The 23,880-nt window shown below is 38.2% G+C and overlaps 1 protein-coding gene across 1 annotated transcript in view; it reads left to right on the forward strand.

Annotated features, from left to right (window-relative positions):
- The window catches only part of LOC105529357 (cytidine monophosphate-N-acetylneuraminic acid hydroxylase), a 63,403-nt gene that overhangs the window by 24,482 nt on the left and 15,041 nt on the right, over positions 1 to 23,880 (forward strand). Inside the window, exons 4-12 of the mRNA XM_011966486.1 lie at positions 831 to 940; positions 2,147 to 2,337; positions 5,778 to 5,925; positions 6,301 to 6,382; positions 7,167 to 7,304; positions 9,355 to 9,490; positions 17,858 to 17,998; positions 21,393 to 21,567; positions 23,085 to 23,201. Coding sequence (XP_011821876.1) covers positions 831 to 940; positions 2,147 to 2,337; positions 5,778 to 5,925; positions 6,301 to 6,382; positions 7,167 to 7,304; positions 9,355 to 9,490; positions 17,858 to 17,998; positions 21,393 to 21,567; positions 23,085 to 23,201 — 1,238 coding nt within the window. The remainder of the gene's footprint in view (positions 1 to 830; positions 941 to 2,146; positions 2,338 to 5,777; positions 5,926 to 6,300; positions 6,383 to 7,166; positions 7,305 to 9,354; positions 9,491 to 17,857; positions 17,999 to 21,392; positions 21,568 to 23,084; positions 23,202 to 23,880) is intronic.

Raw genomic sequence — 23,880 nt, forward strand, 5'->3', positions numbered from 1 at the left:
ACAATATATATCTTTCCTTGATTATATCATGTATCCCCCCACCCATGCCCTGGAGGTAATCACTTTTTTGAATTTGGGGCTTCAGGACAGCTATTCTGTATTCCCTCAGCTTTATTGAGGTATAATTGACAGAATTGTATACAAATACTCCTCAACTTACATAACTCATCATAGGTTGAAATAGTGTAAGTCAAAATGTAGTTAATACACCTAGCCTACCAAGCATCGTAGCTTAGGCTAACCTACCGTATGCATGCTCAGAACATGTACATTAGCCTGCAGTTGGGCACAATCACCTGGCAACATGGACCACTGTAGAGTATCTGGTGTTTAGCCTTGTGATTGCACATGGCTGACTGAGAGTTGCACCTGCTGCCGCTGCCCAGCATCTTACTGTGTATCACCAGCCCAGAAAAGATCAAAATTCAGAATATGGTTTATACTGAATGTGTGTCATTTTTGCAGATCAGATGCCCCTCCCTGTGCATTCCTATAGCACCTCAAAGTCATCTCTATCAATCAGTCATTTCGTTGTAAAGAAGTCTTATTTGTATGTGTGTATCCCTGACATGACTGAGACTTCATAAATTCTGTAAGCTCAACATGAATAAAGAAATGAATTGGTGTTCATCTTAAGTTGTAGTCTCTGCAGATATTGTTTCATCTAAGGGAGTGGTCTTTGTTTGATTTTGTTCCATCAATAAAGGGTGCTGAACACCCTTTGTTTTGATTTTCCTTTGATTTTTGGAAAACCATGCATTTCTATTTCAGTGATGCTTTTAAAAAGCCATTTTTGTCATTAATCCAGATTTGTTCTCATTTGATTCTAGTTGTTGAAATGGATGAAAACAACGGACTTTTACTTTTAGAACTGAATCCTCCTAATCCTTGGGACTCAGAGCCCAGATCTCCTGAAGAGTTGGATTTTGGAGAAGTCCAGGTAAGGAAATATTAAAAGGATGATATTATTAAACACAAAAATGTAACTAAGATGTCCATTTAACATCTGTATCTGTAAACATCCTATATTATCTTGAATACTCTTTGAGGTGGGTATTTATGACATATGATAAAAAGTCAATCAAACAAATTCTTTAAGGAACCCCCAGAACCTGGCAGGGATTACAAGGAAAAAACACAAAACTTTGGGAAAATCCCTAAGGAGACTCATGCAAAACTATTTGAGATTACCCGTGATGCCAGAACACTACTGGATAGAATGGGTAGTTGTATTTTCCAGCTTCATAAGAGAATTTCCTTCAGAGGAAACACTTCAATAGTTTGGGAGAGGTACACAATCAAAAGTTAATGTTTCTGTGTATTTAGAAAGATTGTGTATTATTTGGGCAGGTACTTTAAGGAAACAAATGAGAACCTGCCTGGAATAGATGTAATAAAAACTAATCTGTGCCTTGACCTTTCCTCACCCACTTTGTTGGCTTTTCACATGACGTTCCTGCTATCTTATCTCTGCTTCTGAATACATTCCTTTTCTCTAGAGGTGCCAAGCTGTGGCAAGAGAATGAGGAACGGATTTGGAATCCCCATGGTGCCAGTCTCTAAGTCATTCTTTGTATCCATTCTTAGAGGCCCTGGCATCCACGAGTAATTATTTAACAGGTAATTTAGAAGAGAAAGTCTTACAAGCCTGTTTAGCCAGTTGTCAGTTGAGTCTGCATGGCTATGCCAACCCACCAAACTCACGAGAATCATCCATTCATATTGCTATTCACAGCCACTCTGGCATTTAAATCCCCAAATGTTTGTGATAACATCTCTAACTGCCTTTCCTTGTAAAGTTTGCTTTAAAGGACTGGTCACAAAATATGTTCTTCAGTGTGGACCGTAAATAACTGTTTAGGAACTAATTTAAATAAACTAAAACTAGGTAAACCAATTGGTTTGTCATCTAAAACTAACCATGAGAATTTATATTTGAATAAAGTCATGACCTGTGCTGGGAACTGTGTTCTGTGAAAGGCTCTTGTTGGATTGTATTTGAGTCCGAGATTTTGCCTGATCATGCTTGGGAGCAAAGTACTCCAACCTGTGTACTTTGTCAGCCACCCAAACCAAACATTTCCGTTCATTGTTGCTGACCAGTAATGAACAATTCAATAATAGGAATCTCACTCTCTTTTAACAGATAACATACCTCACTCACGCCTGCATGGACCTCAAGTTAGGAGACAAGAGAATGGTGTTTGACCCTTGGTTAATCGGTCCTGCTTTTGCCCGAGGATGGTGGTTGCTCCATGAGCCTCCATCTGATTGGCTGGAGAGGCTGTGCCAGGCAGACCTCATTTACATCAGTCATCTGCACTCGGACCACCTGAGGTAATGAAGTCCTGAGCACACAACTCCTAAGCTCATGCTACAGGGAAGGCATCAAATGTTCTCCAATTCTTTTGCAATCACTGTTGACTTTGAAGTAGGTTCAGCTGGGATGATGAAAAGAGGACTAATTAAGATAAATATTTATATTTGCATAGAAAGTTTATACTTTTAAAACTGTTTCCAGAAAGACAAATATGGCATGTTCTCACTTATAAGTGGGAGCTAAATAATGTGCACAAATAGGCGTAGAGAGTAGAATGACAGACACTGGAGGTTTAGAAAGGTGAGGGGGTGGGAAGTAGGTGAATGATGAGAAATTATTTAATAGGTACAATGTACATGATTAGGATTAATAATGCTCTGATTTCACCACTGTGCAATCTTTGGTTGTAACAAAATTGCACTTGTACCCTATAAAATTATACAAATGATTTACACTTTTCTACACTTTACACCATTGGGAGTGAGGAAGGAGCTATTGTAAGGAAGCAGGAGAGGATGAATAACCGTCTCACTTCCCACCCTAAGGGAACACACATTTTCTCTAAAGGGCCAGAGCCTAAATATTTTAGGCTTTTCAAGCCATACAGTGAGAGTTGCCACCACTCAACCCTGCTGTTGTAACCCAAAAGCAGCCATAGATGGTCCTGAATGAGACTGACTGTGTTCCAATCAAATTTTATTTATGGATAATGACATGTGAATATCATATAATTTTCATGTATTACAAAATATCATTGTCCTTTTGATTTTCTTTACAACCATTTAAGAGGTAAAAACCATCCCCTCAGCTGTGGGCAAGCTTCCAAAGAAAAAAGAAGCCACCCTTAGCTTGCAAGGTTGTACATAAACAAGCAGTAGCAGGTTGGATTCAGCCCAAACATGGTTTGCCAAGCTCTGATTTATAGTATCCGAACACTAAACACCCAACATAGTAATCCTGACTCAACCTCACTCAGTATTTCATTGGAACCAGAGTAATATGATGCTAATGATAGCAACTGAAATTTTCCCTGACCCAGGCAATTAAAAAAGAGGGAGAAAGGAGGACTTTAAGTTAAGAAACCACACGTATTTGCGAATGTACTGAGCTATTAGAAGAGGGAAGCACATATTGCCGATTCCTTTGCTTAACTATAGGGTCATATTTCTTCATCATTATTTTGAAATTTGTATCACTTCTGCTGGATTGCCAATATAAACACATAACAATGCCCATAATGTGCTACTCAAGCAATTCAACTTTGTTTTTCTGTGCCCCTACATGACAAAATGGTTAGAGATAACATGTTGGTTGCTGGTTGACTGACCCCTTAATTTTTTATTCTAAAGCATATGGGAACTCTAAATAGTGAATATGCTCTGATTTATTTTTCAGGGAAGTGTTTTTTTTTTTTTAATTAACTGATTTAGTAACAAATTGCCTGCAACACACTTCTTAACTGATCACAACCCCCTAGGATACTGTGGTACTACAACTAAAATTCCACTTTATATGATACCTTTGTGCCACATTACCTCCTGGAACTACACTTGCATAATTTCAGTATTACAAGAGCCCTGAGTTCATTTGTTGTACAATAACAGTAATGTGTGGTAGTAATTTTGTATAGCTTGTGTAGGGACAATAGCACATAAATGATGTGATTGCTTTATAGTGTCTAAGATGCAATTACCTAAAGTCTTAATGAGAGACATTCTATGGGAATACACTAAATTTAGGGAGGGTAAGAACTCATTTGTTGAGTTATTCTTTACTGTCTTGAAAACCAGTTTAGCTTTCATTTCACAGGCTTGTGTCGACAGTTGTCTTGCGTTAAAACAACAGTTTTCAACTATAGTATCATAACACATTGGTTGTGCAGTGTGTTGCAGATAGTTTATTATTGAAAAGGGGCCAAAGCTTGTGATTTTTTTTACTCCTTTGGGTCTATTTCCTTGAAAGACCCTTACTTTTTGACTCTTCCCTAGTCAACTAATAAACATCAAGATTGTTTGCCCCCAACCCTTCTGTCTGACCTTTATTTACTGAATAAAGCCTCCCTGATTTACAAAAACAAGGGAAAAGGCCAATGTACTTTGGTGGATTGCCAGTAAGAATTATTAGCAATTGAAAAATCCAAAGCAACAAACATCCATTTTAGAATAACTTATCCTAACTCCCAAAGTCCTTTAAAATGCAGGATTTCATTGTTGAACCCAGAGACTGAAGGTACATTCAAAGAATCATTGATTTTTTGAATCTTTTTTTGGGGGGGGAGAAAGTTTATTACTTCTGTCACTTCCTTCCAGATTCTACTTATTTGGATAGCTTTTAACGCAATGCTGGAACTTGAATATTAGTACAGCTAAGTGCTGATATACAGATTTTTAAAGTACTTTTCCTATGATTATATATATTATTTTGCCTGATCTTATACTCTGTGTACAAGTCTGATTCTTAAACCAGATAGTATATTCGTTAAAGTTAGAAACTTTCTTCTTATAGAAGCACTAGGTTTAGAATCAGAAAACCCAAATTTGAATACCGATTTACTGTGTGTTGTGTATTTCTGAATGTTTCCTCATCTACAAAAACAAAAAAATTCGTAGCTTTTTTGTAGGAATTGAATAACATAGTATGTAAAACTGCCCCAGCACCAAGTTTGAAATAATAGATGTGTAATCATTTATTTGTTTATTCAACTTTCTACCACCCCCTACAGTATAATAACTCTGTTATATAATGAATGCTCAATAAATAAAAATCTGACTTAATATGTTTAGATAGTCAAAAAGACTTGGATGATTGATTGTGTACTGAGTTGGGATTACTACAGTTGTTGAATGTAGTTCCTCAACACTAAATTTCACTGTCTTGCCTAGCTGGTAATTCTGTCCCTCCCTTAAGGGTAAATAATATAGTCTGTTAAAGTGTGACTTTGATATACAACATATATTATTTATCCTTAAAAAAGGACAGAATCTTTGAAGGTTGAAAAACCGACCCCCAAAAATGGTCCTGGGGGGCTTTTGTCCTGTACTATGTCCCAGTCCTCTCTCTTACTGCGAGCTACTGCTTGAGGAATGCAAAGAAATGAGGATCTCCATGATCTTCATTTCTTTTCTCTACAGCATGACTTTTTCTCGTCTGTGTCTACTGTTAGAACTACCCCTCCTTCAAGCAGCATCAGTGTGGCAATGGAACTTGCATACCTGGTTGATGTCCACACCATGAGCATATGATATGTTCTAACAACAAAGATGAATCCCCTCAGAATCTCCCATCACTTTCACAGTCAGCCTTGAACAGAAAAACTTTTCTCTAGTCTTTGGGGAGAGTTCAGTTTTTCAATTCCTCACTTCTCTGTCATATATGTTGGTAAAAGGAACAAACTGTCTCTCATACTAGATGACACTATTTTTTTCTCCTTTCAACCTTTCCATCTGTCTTATCCTAGTTACCCCACACTGAAAAAGCTTGCTGGGAGAAGACCAGATATTCCCATTTATGTTGGAAACACAGAAAGGCCTGTATTTTGGAATCTGAATCAGAGCGGTGTCCAGTTGACTAATATCAATGTCGTGCCATTTGGAATATGGCAGCAGGTCAGAAATCTGTTTTCTTTCCATGCTTTCCAGTTATGCTTTCTGGAATGAATGTTATGTGAGATAGTCACCATAAGATTAAGTAAAAAAATGGGCCAATGTGGTCTGTCCCTGATACTGCATAAACACAACCTCTATTTGAGCTTCAAACGTTAGGCAGACTGTCCTGGGCAAAGATTATTTTCTTTCCATTAGCCCATACTATTATAGTATAACACTACAGAACAGGTAATAAATCTAGTTCTGAATAAGGAAATTTCCTCAAATATGAGGTTCAATTGACCATTCTTTCCAGAACAGGTGATTACCTTCTCAAATACTGAATTAAAAACCAAACTGAAATTCACAGTTGTTGGTTTGATTGTTAAATTCCAGGTGGACAAAAATCTTCGATTCATGATCTTGATGGATGGTGTTCATCCTGAGATGGACACTTGCATTATTGTGGAGTACAAAGGTATGTTTTTACCCCCATTGACAATGAAAAATGGAAAACATTCTTAATAGGAAGGATAGTAATATCTATATGAAATTTCATCACATGTTTATCTTCTAGCTCCATTTTGAAAGAATATAGCATATTATATCCTTGTCCTAGAAATATGGAGCTACCTTTCAAATAATTTTTCCAGAAAACAAATTATAAATAATGTCATCTAGATTGTGACAGGAGCAAAGCTTTCTTTCATAAGGCAATAAATATTTTACATTCCACCTATAGTGATTTCTTCAAAACTACCTTTATTAAATAAATGTCTTTTATTACTTTCACCTAGAAATATCATGTAATATAATCATGCACTGCTTTTCATATGAAAAGATGGCCTTACTGCCCCAACAATCATTTGATTATGAACTTCGCATGTAATTTGCAAAAGATACAGGGAAGTATGTTAATCCACTCTTTTCTGATCCTTTGGGTTCAACACCTGGAAAAAGGTGACTGAAGAAAGCAGTCTATGAATGAGCTAGAGTGGAATTAAGGTAAATGTCTTCATGAGACACTTAGAATCCACCAAGTCAAATAGGATGAATTTAGTCACTTGAAAATTCAGAATATACTATTGAAAACTTTAAGTTTTAAAAGCTTACTGTTTTCCCTTTAATATAATCAATTCTTCTATAATCAAATAAGTTCAATTATACAGACTGTACATGGAAGACTTTGTCTTGGAATTGAAACCATTCATGGGTGTTCAAGATTTCACCTTGAATACCTATACCTCTTTGTTTCTCCACAGGTCATAAAATACTGAATACAGTGGACTGCACCAGACCCAATGGGGGAAGGCTCCCTACGAAGGTTGCTCTAATGATGAGTGATTTTGCTGGAGGAGCATCAGGCTTTCCAATGACTTTCAGTGGTGGAAAATTTACTGGTAATATTTTATATGAAAGTGATACCAAGTATCAGGCATGACACATTGCTAAATGCGGTGAGAGTAAATACAAATGTAATTGAGACATGGTCCCTCCCCACAAGAAGCATGCAATCTTATTGGGAAACAAGACTTGTAAGTTGCAGATTACAAACTAAGGTTTCTAGCTCAAAATGTGATGCAGCATGAAGGAAATGTTGAGATCTGAGAGCACCTCAGGAGGAGCCAAGAAAAAGAATCACTTGGATTCACCATGTAGACCATAGAGCAGAACAGGAAAGGCCTGAAATGGGTCATCCAGGCTTAGGTGCTCTTGGAATATGGTTCCTAACGGGGTGTGCACCTCAACCTGTGGATGTTCATATCAGGGAGCAATGCACCCACAGAGGGTCCTCTAGTGGGGGACCTCTAGTGCACCCAGAGGAGGGTCCTCTGGTTGGGGGTCTTAGGCAGGAGCCTTTCTGCTCTGGGTCCAAGAGTGGGGTTGGGGTTGGCTTGGGGGAAGTGTGTATCCTCAACACTAGCATTGTAAGTGCTCAATAAATGTCCACTTAATAAATTAATATATCTGATAAGTGATCCCTGTCTAACAATGTGGCAGAAAATGCCCTGTTTTACAATATGAAGATAACCTTTGTCCCGTTCTTTGCTTTCTTCTCTAAGTCTATATTCATTGCCTCCCAGAGTGTGTAACCACATGAGAAATAGAGGGAAGGTTCTGTCCTTAAGAAGTTAAAAGTGTGACTGGGAAGGTAAAACATACTTATTAAAGGTTAACTGGCATTATCCCATTGTGTGTGACAGTGAGTTTGTGTGTGTGTGTGCACGTATGCGTGAGTACACGCATATACATTTAAAAAGGTCTTAAATATACCATAATGTTATGTCTAGGTGATGGGTAGCTTGTATATTTTTTTATATCCTTATCTGTGTTTGTCAAATTTCATAGAAACATTAACAGTAACAGCTCCCTGATCTTGTACCCGATATGCTCTGAGTCCTGTCTAATTCCTCAAGTTCCTTCACTGCCTGTCACTCTGATGCTTGCTATATATCAACCCATCCTGCCTTTCGTTTCTTAGACCCAAAGTGTCAAGTGCACACCTGCCCTACGTCTTTCCGTTTACTGTTTCCATTGCCTGGAGTGCAGCTGGCCCTGATTTGCATGTGACTAGCAACTTTTCATCTATGTCTCAACTCAAATGTCATCTCTTCACTAACCATCCTGTCTAATGATTCCCTCCATCTCATCCCACTCACCCCAGCCACTCTCTGTTCTGTTGCCGTTTTATTTTCTTCATGGTGCATCACTCTTTGCAATGACTTTACTTGTTCATTATTTGCTTCTCTCACTAGAACGAACACTCCATGAGAGCAGGGACCTGCTTTGCCTTGTTCACCACTTTATTCCCAGTGGCTAGAACCACGTCTGACAGAGTAGGTGCATAATAAATATTGGTTGCGTGAATGAATAAGCAAATGAACAGCGCTGTGAGAGAGGCATCATGACGCCATTTACAGAGATGATACAGACATGGAGAAGTTAGGTAGTTTGCCCAAGGCTGCCCAACCAGTAAGTGGTGGGTCAGGATTTTCATCCTAGGTGATTCCAACATCATGGTCTTAATCACTGTGTATTGTCAGATTATGTTGAACACACCTGTTATAATCTACAAAAATAATGAAGCTATTTCCATGTTAGTAAAGAGTTAACAATTTCAAGAATTACAATACCCTTAAAATGCACATGCACACCAACTACGATTATGCATGCTACCCTGTGTATTCAGCTAGGGTCCGAATGAATTGCCATGTACAAGGAGAAAGCTCAGTGTCTTTGGCTGGCTTGGTAACATTTTCCTAGTAACCAATTGAAATTTGCAAGATAAAAACTCCGGGGAAATCCTCCACTAATGACATGGAGCCTTGTTCTATTTCTGCCTTAGTTATCTATCAATTTTATCTCCTGAAGGAGTTCCAATCTGCTAGAACATGTGTTTTTCTGTGATTTTCCAGAGAGGAGAGTCTAATTTAAATCCTGTCATTTCAGAGGAATGGAAAGCCCAATTTATTAAAACAGAAAGGAAGAAGCTCCTGAACTACAAGGCTCAGCTGGTGAAGAACCTGCAACCCCGAATTTATTGTCCCTTTGCTGGGTATTTTGTGGAATCTCACCCATCAGACAAGTATGGCTAGACACTTTGTACATCTTTATATACAACTTAATGTATGGTGGAATGAGCGACTTTGCTGTGAAAGCAATGTGACATGAGAAGGAAAGTGATTAGTAGGTGTCTAGAACTTTTAACAAGCTGCTGGAGAACACAGAACATGAATAAAAGCCACACTTGGCAGCCAGGAACTCTTTCAGGAGATAAAATAACAGATATTCTCCAAAAGGATCCCAGGAAAGAGGATGGCAACTGCCATTTCCTATTTGCCAGGAAGTGAACTGGGAACTTTTAGCTAAGCCATCTAAGTTAATCTCCCAATAGCACTATGCATAGGAAGGGGGTATTGTTCCTTTTTTGCAGATAGGGAATCTGAAACTCAGAAAGGCCAAGGGATGTGCCCAAAGTCACCCTGTTGGAAACATGAGTTGAGAATGGAACCCTGGTATGCTTAGTTCCAAAGCTCCTTTCTCTACACCATACTGCATTCCAGAATAGAATTGTGTCATTAACAGATTGAAGCTGTCTTCTCATGTTTTAGGTACCTCATGTGATTTTTCTTGCAGCAGTATAACTTGTGCAAATGCTATGAATCATCACCAATTTATGGGATTGTTGAAAGAAATAAAAGACCATGAATTTGATCTTGTCCCCTTTGCCAATGCTCGGTTAAGTCAAGAAAACCTACATGATTAATTTCAAGATTCTCTTGAAACAAAAGAATTGCTTGCCAAATATGCAGGAATCAAAGATAAAATCTGGCAGTGTGGTTTGTTTTTTGATCTGATATCATAATGCTTATGGAAAAACTCATTTTGAATTTCATCCTAAGTCTGACTCCAACGTCATGCTCTTAATCACTATGTACTGTCAGATTATGTTGAACACATCTTGTGTTTGAACACAATGAAAGGAAAAGCTTAACTGTGACTTAGTTAATACGAGGAGAAATATTTTATTAGGTTCCTAGAGCTGTTGTAACAAAGGAACATAAACTGGGTCATGTAACAAAAATTTGTTACAACAGCCCTAGGAACCTATTACAATTTTTGTTAACAAACATTTGTTAAGTTCTAGGGGCCAGAAGTTTGAAATAAGCTGTGGGCTGAGCCATGGTCTGTTTAAAGCCAATGGGGAAAGACTGATCCCGGGCCCTCTCCCAGCCTCTGGTTGCCTCAGACACTCCTTGGCTTGTAGATGACCATCTTTACTGTCTCTTCACATGGCATTTTCCCTGTGTGCCTATCTGTGTGCAAATTTTCCTTTTTTAATAAAGACATCAGTCAGATTGTTTTAGAGCCCACCTACATGACCTCATTTTCACTTGATTACCTCCATAAGGACCCTATCTCCAAATAAGGTCACATTCTGAGGTACTAGGACTCAAGACTTTAACATTTCATTTTTGAGGGGAAAACAACCCATCACACGTATTTATGTTAAAATGGAAACTTGTCATGGCACCAATTCATAATTTTATACATTTTAAAAAAATAAACCAATAGGCAGATTTTATTTTGACAGCATTAAAATTCCCTGCAAAGTTGAGCAAAATTTGAAGAATATTTCATTAGTATTGATAATTTATAGTTGAGTTTTGATTTATGTAATACCCCTTTGAATTCAATGTTAATATTAATGAGTTGACACAAAAGTTAGTAAATTTACTAAACTTGGACGGGCATAGTTTTGAAACCGTTATGCTTTTGCTTCAAAGCCAAATCAGTTCTTCTAAAAAAAAATATGAACCAGTTGTGTCAATGTGGATTTGAATGTTACATGAAAGTACATTTTTAGTACTTGCTTCTTTTTATTGGGAAACTTTTTGGGTATGTGTGGAACAACTTGAGCATGAGAATCTACTTTTTGAACTATACATTTTATAAAATCTAAATATAGATCAAGTCTTTCGGATGAAAATGTACGATCTAAATTGAGATGTACTCTGTTTAAAATATACATTGGATTTCAAAGACTTAATATGCAGAAAAGAATGCACAATATCTCAATTTTTAAAACTTGATTTCATATTAACATAACATTTGGATTAAGGAAAATTATTAATTTTACCTGTTACTTTGTACTTTTTAAATGTTGCTACTAGAAAATTTAAAATTACACACATGCTTGCATTGTGTTTCTATTGAACAGAGTTTAATAATTTTTGGCATCACAGATCTTTTAATAGAGTAAAATCTCAGCTGTATAGAACTTCTGGGAACGTGGGCATTCTAAATAATGAAATGATGCTAGGTAGCACAGTTTTCTGGATAGCTATAGTTTATCTCTCTAGATGTGAAAATTTTATGATTTAGGTATAATTGTCTTCTCAGAGTATTAGAGCATAATTGATCTTTTCTTGATATCGTGGATTCATCATTTCAAAGTTTTAGAATGTAATAATAACAGCTTGATGTTTCTACAGTTCACTGGAGGATGTTATAACAGGATATGTTTGCCCCTGCACTAAATGGCCCCAGGCAGTAAAGCATTATATCTGCTTGTTACAGTTTAGCTAAGAGGCTGTTAGTGATCATTCTTCACTGCTGTAACAAATCTTTACCAGAAGTCTCAATCCTTCTTTTGATTTGCTGCTTCTAGCCACCTAAGTAATTAAAAGTCAAAAATTAACTTGCTTTCACTTTTTGCATATATGCTTATGAGAGAGGTCCTGAGCAACTCTCCTGGTGAAGGACTGCTAGAAGCCTCGTTCATAGAATACACTCCAAGGAAAAAGAATCGTTTTCTCAAATCGAAGCAATTTTGGTTTCAATAATGCGAAGAGAATCCTTGTTGCAGTTTTTTCTGTCACTAACCTCTCACCACTTTGCCCCAGAAGTATATGCAGTTTTCAGAACATGCACAGCAGAACAGGGAAATTGAAGCCCTGGCTTTTCAGCCAGAAGATGAAGAAGGGGACACCTGGGAGGCAGAAAAATACTGGAGAGATTTCAGATAGGAGGAGGCTTAAGAAAGTGAGCCCGTAAAATTATGGATAAACTCCTGGGTTAACTCCAAAGCTGCACTGTGCATATGGATCTGACCCTAAACAGGATATCAAACAGAGTACATATGCTTAAAACTATAAAACAGATGAAAGAAATCAAAGACTCTAATTAGATAAATGGAACAGTGTACTATATTCATGAATCGGATGTTTAATATAGTTCCTATTTTAATTATCCCCAAACAAATTTGTAGATTCAGTACAATGCCCTTCAAAATCCTAGCAGGATATTTTATGGATCTAGATAGTGTCTAAAATTTATAGGAAAGGCAAAGGAATTAGACTAATCAAAATAATTCTGTAATAGAAGAGTAAAATTAGAGGAACATATTCTCTACTTTTAAGATTACTTGTAAAGCTGCAGTAATCAAGATAGTGTGGTACTGGTGAAGGAATAGACACAGACATCAATGGAACAGAATAGAGAGTCCAGAAATACATCCACACATATATGGCCAATTGATTTTTGGCAAATATGCAATTTGGGGAAATGTGAATGAAAAAAGGCTTTATTTTTTATTTGAGAGGGAGTCTCACTCTGTCGCCCAGCCTGGAGTGTAGTGGCATGATCTTGGCTCACTGCAGCCTCCACCTCCTGGGTTCAAGTGACTCTCCTGCATCAGCCTCCAGAGTAGCTGGGACTACAGGCGCATGCCACCTTGCCCAGCTAATTTTTTGTATTCTTAGTAGAGACAGGGTTTCGCCATGCTAGCCAGGATGGTCTCAATCTCCTGACCTCACAATTCACCTGCCTTGGCCTCCCAAAGTGCTGGGATTACAGCCATGAGCTACGAGCCACCGCGCCCAGCCCGAAAAAAGGCAATTTAATGGAGAAAGGGTAGTCATTTCAACAAATGTTACTGGAGCAATTGCACACCCATACGCAAAAACAAAAAACAAAAAACAAAAAAAACCTACCTCGATCTGAACCTTATGTCATATGCAAAAAGTAAGTAAAAATGGATTATAGATATAAATGTTAATACAAAACTATAAAATTTTTAAAAGAAAATATATGGGAAATATTCTTGTCTATGGGATAGGCAAAGACTTCTTAGATGTTGCATCAAAAGCATAATCTATTTTTAAAATTAATATATTATTCTTTATTAAATTTTAAAATGATTGCTCTATAAATAGGAAACATTAAGAGGATGAAAAGGCAAACTCTAGACTCTGAGAACATTTTGCAAGTAGCATACCTGACAAATAACTTGTATCCAGAACATATAATGAATTCTCAAAAATCAGCAATATGACTATGATTTAAAATAATTTTAAAAATCAATAGTAAGAAAATTTAAAAATTGACAAAATATTTGAACAGACACTTCACCAAAGAAGATATATGGATGTCAAATAAGCATATGAAAAGATGCTGAATAGCATTAGCCATTAGGAAAATGAAAACACCACAATGGCATAACTATTAGAATTAATGGCACTTTGGAAAATTGACAATACCACCTTATGTCAAAAACCAACGGCCCTCATGCTTTGCTCTTAAGGATGCAAAATGGTGCAGTCCCTCTAGAGAACACTTTTGCAGTTTCTCTGAAGCTAAGCTTACTGTATGATCCAACAGTTCTACTCCTGAGTTTTTGCCCTAATTAAATTAAAACTTTTATTCACACAAAAAATCTATATGCAAATATTAATAGCTCCATTCATAATCACCAAATCAACCCAAATAGCCTTCAACAGGTGAATGGATAAACAAGCTATGGTATAGTCATACAACAGACTACTACTCAACAATAAGAACTGCTGCATACAACAGTGTGGATGAATCTCAAAGGCACTGTGTTGAGTGACAGAAGCCAGTCTCAAAAGGTTACATACTAAAAGATTCTATGTATATGATTTTCTGGAAAAGGCAAAATTATAGGAATAGAGAGTAGATTCGTGATTGTGAGGAGGTAGGGGTTAAAGAAGAATTTTACTACAAAGTTGCCAATGCAAGGAAGTTTTGGGGGTGATGAACTGTCCTGTATCCCAATTGTGGTGGCAGTTACACGAATCTATATTTGCGTTAAGATCTATAGATCTGTGCTCCCTTAAAAAGTTAAAAAAAAAAAAACCTCAGTAAATTTGAAAAATTAAAGATCAAAAAAGGCAAACATGGTGATTCTTAAAGAGCATTTTGGTAGTTAAGGCAAGCATATTGGTTTTTTTGTTTGTTTGTGGGTTTTGTTTTGTTTTTTGGTAGAAACAGAGTCTAACTCTGTCACTCAGGCTGGAGTGCAATGGCGCAATCTCAGCTCACTGCAACCTCCGCCTCCCAGGTTCAGGGGATTCCCCTGCGTCAGCCTCCTGAATAGCTGGGACTACAGGCATGCACCACCATGCCCAGCTAATTTTTTTTTGTTTGTATTTTTAGTGGAGATGGGGGTTTCCCCATGTTGGCCAGACTGGTTTCCAACTCCTGAATTCAAATGATCCTCCCACCTTGACCTCCCAAAGTGTTGGGATTACAGGTGTGAGCCACTGCACCCAGCAAGCATAGTTAAGTCATATTTGTGATACAATCAAGTTATATTACATGCACATTTTATGGACTTCATAATCTCTTGCAAAAGCAATACATATAATAAATCTACCCATTTTGTGTTATTTGGAGCACAATTTTTGTCTTAAATGCTAAAGCAAACTTTATAGATGTTTAAACTGCTTTTATGAGATTCCCTTGATTGTATATGGAACTTATTTGATCCTGAGCTTACGCAGTGACTCATCCCCTAGCTATAACATTTTCATGAGCAATCATCTGCTCCACAAAAAATTTATTTTATCATACAGTTACTGATATTTTGTGAACAAAGCGCAGGGACTGTTTATGTGCAGGCAGGAAATGCATGTGTCATTTTACCGTGAAAGTACACTTACCTGTATTTGTCTGAATTTATTGGATAATAAGTCAGTCCTCGAGGCAAGTTTTCGTGACAGTAATCGTGTTAGGACTGCCCATGACTTCTCATCAACTGGAAGCAGCAGGACAGTAGGAGGAGTACATGGGATTGTGGTTTTTGTTCTACCACCATCTATCTGACTTCTCTGCACTTCATTTGTCTCTACCACCATCTATCTGACTTCTCTGCAGGTCAGAACAGGAGATAGGGGTTGTATGAGCACTTTAGGACATGCTACGTGATTTGGATTTTTTCCTGGAAGGATAGGGAGCCTGATAGTCGGGTGAGGAACAGGAATGTAATCAGATGTGCACTGGAGGGGTTTGTATGCCTGTGTGATGGCAAAGGGAAAGGGAGGCCAGTTTGGAAACTGTTGCAATAACCCAGGAAGGAATAATGAGTGGCAGTGGGGAGTGAGAAGGGAATGCAGATTCAAGAAATATTAAGTAGGTTGAGTTGCAAGGATGTGGAGAAGAATTGGAGGTGGTGGGCACTTGACCACTTAATGTGATGCTGTAATTTAAAGCAATTAAAAGCTGCACTGTTGCATGTAAGTAGTTGGCAAATACTTTCACTTCCCACAATACCCCATCTAGATACTGATTTTATTTTTATTTTATAGAGAGACAAAGACACATCAAGAAGTTACAGAACTTTGTGACCACCACACCTTATGTTTTAGGAAGAGTAATGAATAGTAACGTGATTGGAGAGGGGAAAGTTGGAGACAGGGGGACCTGTTAGTGAACCACGTAGAGACTAAGGGCCAGAAGAAGATGAGACACGGTGGTGACTGTAACAGTAGGAGGATATTAATGTGTGTAAAAAGGGAAAAGCTACTGACGTCTTTGGTGCAGTGACAGCATCCTCACTTGTGTCTATAAAATTGATTCCAAGATCATAAATGTGTCACCTGAGTGCTATAGAAATGCAAATGATTATGTACTTTTTGCTTATCTGACTAAACATATCTATCAAGTCTGGGTAACCAATTTGTAGCTCAAGAAAGTAAAATTCCCTTTAGCAGAAATGTCTGTCTATAAAACCCATGTTAGGTGAATCACAGTGGCAAATCCTCTTTCTCTGGATCTTTCTCTTTCTGCTCCAACACAACCACAATCACATTCTTGTATGACATTGAAATTGAAGAGTTAAGGCTTTTCAAGAAAGATTGTGATATGGAATTAGATTTGGGAGACACCACGCTTTTATCAATGCCACAGTTAGAAATTAGATCTCAGCCAGATGCGGTGGCTCACACCTGTAATCCCAGCACTTTGGGAGGCCAAGGCAGGTGGATTGCCTGAGGTCAGGTGTTCGAGACCAGCCTGGCCAACATGGCGAAACCCCATATCTACTAAAAATACAAAAATTAGCCGGGCATGGCGGTGGGTGCCTGTAATCCTAGCTACTTGGGAGGCTGAGGCAGGGAGAATTGCTTGAACCTGGGAGGGGTGGGTAGCAGTGAGCCGAGTCGTACCATTGCACTCCAGCCTGGGCGACAGAGCAAGACTCCGTCTCAAAAAAAAAAAACAAAACAAAACAAAAAAGAAAACAAAAAAATTAGATCTCAGAGCCCAGAAGTTGAGACCAGCCTCAGCAACAAAGTGAGACCCCATCTCTACAAAACATCAAAAAATTAGTCTGGCATAGTGGTGCATGCCTGTAGTCCCAGCTACTTGGGAGGCTGAGGCAGGAGAATTGCTTGAGCCCGGGGGGTTGAACCTTCAGTGAGCCATGTTCATGCTACTGTACTCCACCTGGATGAAAGAGTGAGACCCTGTTTCAAAAAGAAAGAAAAAAAGAAATTGGATCTCAAGATGGGTTGCAACTGAGGATGTATGTATGTAACAAGTAGATTTTTAATGGTTTTGAATGTAAAAACTTTTCAGATTTTACTCCCAAAGTTTTGTGGCATCCTGTGAGGGCTGAGCCTTCACTGGCTGCACAGCCTGTGTTGGACAGCTGGGTGGAGAGCTGGAGCTGGGCTGACTGCTAACGGTATGGCCTCGAGCAAGTCATATGTCCTCTCTAAGCCTTAGTTTATCTCTCTATCAAATGAGCATCATAATAGTACCTCGTGGGGCATTGTGAAGGTAATCAGTTAGTTCATATTAAACACTTAGTATAATGCCTGCCAAATAAGAGTTAATCTATATATTAACATTAAACACAGGAGTGTGCAATTCCCACCTATTTTCAGTAGTCAGTCTTGCTACATCTAACTTCAATTCCAATCACCATGCGATTATACTTAAAAACAAAGTATAAATACAATCTTCTTTGATTGACACTTCTTCTCTAATTAGGGACATTAGCCCAAATATAGTATTTTTCCATGGAATAAGTGGAGGAGGATTGGAAAGTGAAAACGTGGAGAAAATAAAACAGAAATCTGTCATTGTACTCATCAGACTGTGCACTTGAGAATAAACTTTCTTACATGGGAGTGCTCTTATTTCTCAGGTACATCAAAGAAACAAACACCAAAAATGACCCAAAGGAACTCAACAATCTTATCAAGAAAAACTCTGATGTGATAACATGGACCCCTCGACCTGGAGCCACCCTTGATCTGGGAAGAATGCTGAAGGATCCAACAGACAGGTTTGGCTTAAATATTTTTAGAGGATAAAAATGTTTTATAATATTTTTTCAATACTATGAGAAAATAAATGGCTCACCTCTGGCCTCTTGACAGGTTCTTATTTTGTTTGTTATACAGTAAAATCCACACATCACTTTCTATTTTATTTTTTTTTTTGAGATGGAGTCTTGCTCTGCCTCCCAGGCTGGAGTGCAGTGGCACGATCTCAGCTCCCTGCAACCTCTGCCTCCCAGGTTCAAGCAATTCTCCTGCCTCAGCCTCCTGAATAACTGGGATTACAGGCGCATGCCACCGTGCCCGGCTAATTTTTGTATTTTTAGTAGAGACAAGGTTTCACCATGTTGGTCGGGCTGATCTTGAACTCCTGACCTCATGATCTGCTCACCTCCACCTCCCAAATTGCTGGGATTACAGGCGTGAGCCACCGCGCCCGGCCTAGGTCACTTTTTAAAAATGGAAGTCTTACCATTTAAATAAAATGAACTATCCAACAAGTATCTCACAAATCTTGGGGAAGACTGAATTTTTTCCTAATCTTTTCATCCTGTATAACAATGACTCAAATGTTTTCATCATCTCAGAACCTTTCTAGAAGGTAAACAGTGAATAATCTTTTCTTCTATTAAGGGCCATTGATACAGCTCAAAAATAAATTATTTTATGAAAGTAAAAAGCAGTAAGAAAATTAGTTTTCATGTCAGTGCAAATATTACCCAATTTCCTATTCCACAGATAGTACATTTGAACAAGTAACAGTAACACACTGGAAATGCAATCCAAGAAAATTAACATGATGTCACAAAGCTATATTTTTTTGAATACTACTCTGAAGCCAAATGAAACCAGCATGGGCTATTTGGAAATGGACTAACATTTTGGAGAGTGGTACATGCAATTACCAAAAGCTCACCCTCTCCCAGCCTTGCCTCTGCAAAGTCAGTATGAATGGTAAATCAGCTGATTCTGTCTTTTGCTAACTTCCCATATCAAACAAGTTATCAAATCTGGTCAATTCTCCTTCATAAAGCACTCACAAATCCATCACTTATCTCCAGCCTCTTCTGCCCTGGCCTTAATTCTGCCTCTCAAAATTTATCACCTAGACTCCTGCAGTGCCCCCTGACTCCCACACAACTTCCCTTGACCCATCTTCCATGCCAGTGTCTTCAATCTGCTGGTCACAATCCATTGGCGAGTCATAAAATTAATGCCATTGCTCACAGTCAATGTTTTAAAAATGAAATATAATAGAATAAAATGAATAGAATAGAAAATACCTGAGTACATTTCATGTAGCAAGCGTATCATTTCATGAAACTTTTGTTTCATAGGTACCCTTGGTAGGTGGACTCCAGGGTCCTAATGTAAAATATCGTCTTTACTGGGATGATAGGCAAAATGTTTGAAAGCCCCTGCTCTTGATTGCTGACAAAGTAACCTTTCTAAAGTGCAAACATTCCTGTTTAAAATTCTGCAGGATATCCTTAGTGCCTCCAGGATAAAAGTGTTTCTAATTTTATTTTCCAGGTCTAAAGGTTTTTAATTATTCCAGTTCTTAGCAAGGTATTCAAGAGCCTTTGTCATTTTACATTTGCCTAACTGCAAAAATCATCTCTTTCTATTGCCCCAGCAGTAATTTTCAAGCTTTAATGAACATCAGAATAACTGAAGAGACTCATGTAAATCCAGATCCCTGGACTCCCTTCCCCCCCAGATCCGGATTCAGTAGATCTGAGGCAGAGCCCAGGAATCTGCATGTGTATCCTCGTGCCTCACCAAAGCATTCTGCGTGACTAGAAAGTCAACACTGTTGGGTCTCAGAGCTAAGACAAAGTATAGGGGACACACAGAGACCAAGTACTTTAACTGCCTTGCAAGGGGAGGAGGAAAAAAATGTGACCAAGGAAAGCTTAATCTGGATCTTTGGCATTTAGAGATGAGGAGGATGTCACAAGTAGAGAGAAGAAAGAGATTCTAGTCAGAAGCAATGGGATGTGCTGGAGACGGCAAGTGTACAATGGGTTTGGTGAATGCGGATACTTCGAATGAGGGCATAAATATATGTCATTCATTGAGAAATGATTTATTGAACTCCTTCTGTATACAAGTCATCATCCCAGGTATAGGGGATACAGATGTGAAGAGGCTTTTGTCCTCATAAAGCCATCTGTCTTCCTGAGTAGAGGGCTTGTGAGTGAAAGCGGAGGAAAAGGGTGAGACGGATAGGCGGCCAGGCTTGGAGAAAGGTCCCAGAAGCCAGTGTAGGGAATTTGGGCTGTGAGTGAGGTGAGGGGAGCTGCAGAATATTATAAAGCAAAGAAGGGACATTACTGAGTTGTGTTTTAGAAAAACCATTTCAGCTTTGCAGAGAATGGATTGGGGAACAGGTAGAACCACTGGAGTAAGGGAGGGTGGTTGGGAGGGTGTGGCTTTCTATAGAAAGAGATTAGTGAAGCTCTAGACTGAGGCAAGGCAAGGAGTTGCAGAAGAAGATTTGAGATATATTTAGAAGTGAGAAGCTTTAGGATTTGTTAAATAATTGTTTTTTCTTTTTTTTTTTTTTTTTTTTTTTTTTTTACAGAAACCAGTACATCTGTAGCTTAGGGCATATAAAAGTATAGTTTTGAGAAGAGGGTCAGCTACCGCCACCTGCCACGTCTTTATGAGATGGGCACCTATTTCCCTCCTTATATTTTCTTTATCCAGATCACATCCTATTCCATTCTCGGGATTTAAAATTCCGCATTTTATGCAAGGATACATCTTCATATGAGATGGACAGAACTCTAGGATTGTCAGAGAACTCTATTATCCACATTACTGGCTGGGTTTAAGGATAAAAACTTGCATCTGTCTATTGGCTGTGCTTTGATTAGGACAGCAAGAGCACCATATATTAGAGACACAAAGTTCTGGGAATTTCTTAAAGATACGCTAAAGTCATCCATATATCCAACAAATACTTATTGAACACCTGCTATGGGTTCAGCCATGGTTGCTACTTTCACCAAACTTATATTCTAATTGGGGTGGGGAGGCACAAGTGTGCAGGCATCCACAAGATCATATGGCCAGATTATAAGCAACATTTCCATAATTTACTTGTTTGGAACAAAGAGGCCCAAATTAGTGGTTTTCACACGTTTTTTTCTAGACATTAAGACTTCTTTCTTCAAATGAAATCTGACTTAGAAACCTATCACACTAGACAATAGGAGCTGCTCTGATTTAGGCAATGGTGGGACCACTGAGGCACTTTTGTGGGACCCCTTGTGAATTATCTGAGTAGTCTCAAAGCTGCTAGTCTGGTTGACTTTTACTACTTAAGTACTAACTTTTGCCTTCATTACTTGTTGCTTTCTTTCACCGTTCTCACACCTTTGTGTCTTTAAGCAAGGGCATCATAGAGCCTCCAGAAGGGACCAAAATTTACAAGGATTCCTGGGATTTTGAACCTTATTTGGAAATCTTGAATGCTGCTGTAGGAGATGAAATATTTCTTCACTCATCCTGGATAAAAGAATACTTCACTTGGGCTGGATTTAAAGATTACAACCTTGTGGTCAGGGTATGCTATTGTTTTTCTTTGCTTTCTTGCATAATGGAAATACATGAACATCCCTTTGTTTTCCAATAAGCATTTATTAAGTCCTATCAACTGCCTAACAGAGAACAGATTTGACAGTGTGATCAGCAATATCTTGTTGAATATTTAGAGAATGTTCTGAAGTCCCTAAGTTTTTCTTTTGGAACATCTTTTATCTCCTATCACCACGTGTTTTTTGTTGTTTGTGTTTGTGAGTGTTTAGGCTTTGTTTTGGCATGGCAGGAACAGCTATTTAAACTGTGAGGCTAGAAGGTAGGATCCACCCAAAGAGGTGATGGCCTGGAGCAAGGTGAGGTAGAAGCAGGTAACCCTTATCTGCAGCTATACTGAGGCTGAATTGCACAAATTAAGAACTAGGCCTAGGTCTACAGCTTAAACTAGCCCTAACACATTCATACAGAGCCACAAGCTAAGAAAGAGTTCATGTTATAACCTAGTCACCAAAACTGGACATATCTCCAGAAGCAAACTAAATACTAGCAGACAGAGGGTGCAAGACAAAGAGGAGGTCTGAAATGGGACAGGAGTAACTGCAAAGTCAGCAAGTAAACAGCCACCTGTGGCTTATATGAGATGCCTGAGGTTGCGCAGAGGAGCAAAGTTTAGGGATGTCATCAGGAAATGGACAACACTCACACTCTTAAGACACGAGTATTTGTTACCCTTAGGGTAAGAACTACTCCCAAGTTTATCTTTCAATTTCTGAACACTAATGCCAGATACTACTTACTATTCTCAAAAGCAATGATCCCCAAAAACCTAGCTGGGGCCCATGGCCAGTCTGTGGCAAAGTTTTTGCTGGCAAATAGTGAAATAAATAAGAGAGCAGGTATGTATGTCAACTCTCTTTTCTTGGGATGAATTGCTATTATTCCATGACTAAGTCCTTTCTATTTGGGTATTAAAACATTCTTTCTTCAATGAAATAAAAGGGTAGCAGAGGCAAGATTTTTTTCAGTCCTCACTTAGCCAAACAAATGGCTAATATCTATATTAGTTCCCAGATAATTTCTAGAAAATTGTCTTTGAAATCTAATGACCTAGGAAGCATTGGTAAATGATATTTTCATTAGGACAATTACTATGAAAAAGAGAAAAACTTTTGACAGTTTTTTTATAAAACATTTTCAGTGAAACCATTTCTATATAGCTGCTATATGACAGTGAGAAACATTCCACATTTATTTCCTCACCTGCAAATTCATGGTGGGATTTGATATCTCATTAGTAATAGTACTTCAGATAGAATAACCAGCTCTATACATTTGGTGTTAGTGACATGAAGCTGTTTTGCTAATATAGACTAGGATTTGAATGTTACAGTTCAGGTGAGAGAAGAGACTCTTAATATTAATTTCCAGTTCATTGCTATCATCTATCATTTGACAGCGTTTGAGTCTTACACATTCTTAGAATTTTTTAAAGACCTTGACCACTTGATTGATATTCTTCTCTTTACCATGTTGTCATTTGCACAGATGATTGAGACAGATGAGGACTTCAATCCTTTTCCTGGAGGATATGACTATTTGGTTGACTTTCTAGATTTATCCTTCCCAAAAGAAAGACCACAACGAGAACATCCCTATGAGGAAGTAAGCAGCAACACTGGTGGAAGTCTGCTTTTCTTCCTTCTTTCCATCCTTCCTTTCTTTCTTCCTTCCTCTCTTCCTTCCTTTCCTCCTAAATAAACTTTTAATTTTAGAATAACTTCAGGTTTACAGAAAAGTTACAAGGATAGTACAAAGTGTTATTAACAACTTACTTTACTATGGTACATTTGTCACAACTAACAAACCAATATTAAAAATATTGTTATTGATCAAAGTTCACACTTATTTCTTTATGAGCCATTCCCAAAGATTGGATTCTCCATCTGCTTACTTCCAGACACCTGTTCAACCTAAGCTGTTATTAGACCTGTGAGCATTGATCTCTGCCTTCCTTTTCCTCTGCCCCTCTCAATGGGTGTCTCTGGAAAGGGAGTTAGATCAACATGAAGCATCACATATTGATTGCATTCAAATTCTGAACAAAGCTCTCGCCAGTGGCAGCATTATGTAAAAAGCCGTGGCAGTGGAGACAGTGTCAAGATGGGGATTGATGCCCCTTTCTGCACATCATGATTCCTGATTAGGAGGCTTTGAGCAGTTATTTAAGCTGTCTGAGCTTTAGGGGTTTTTGTTTGCTTCCACAGGGCTTGCTCCCACCTTACCAGTTTGTCGTGATAGTCAAATGACATAATATATGTGAGCATGCATTGTAATTTAAAAT

Source organism: Mandrillus leucophaeus, unplaced genomic scaffold (genome assembly GCF_000951045.1).
Source record: "Mandrillus leucophaeus isolate KB7577 unplaced genomic scaffold, Mleu.le_1.0 Scaffold760, whole genome shotgun sequence".
Taxonomy (NCBI): Eukaryota; Metazoa; Chordata; class Mammalia; order Primates; family Cercopithecidae; genus Mandrillus; species Mandrillus leucophaeus.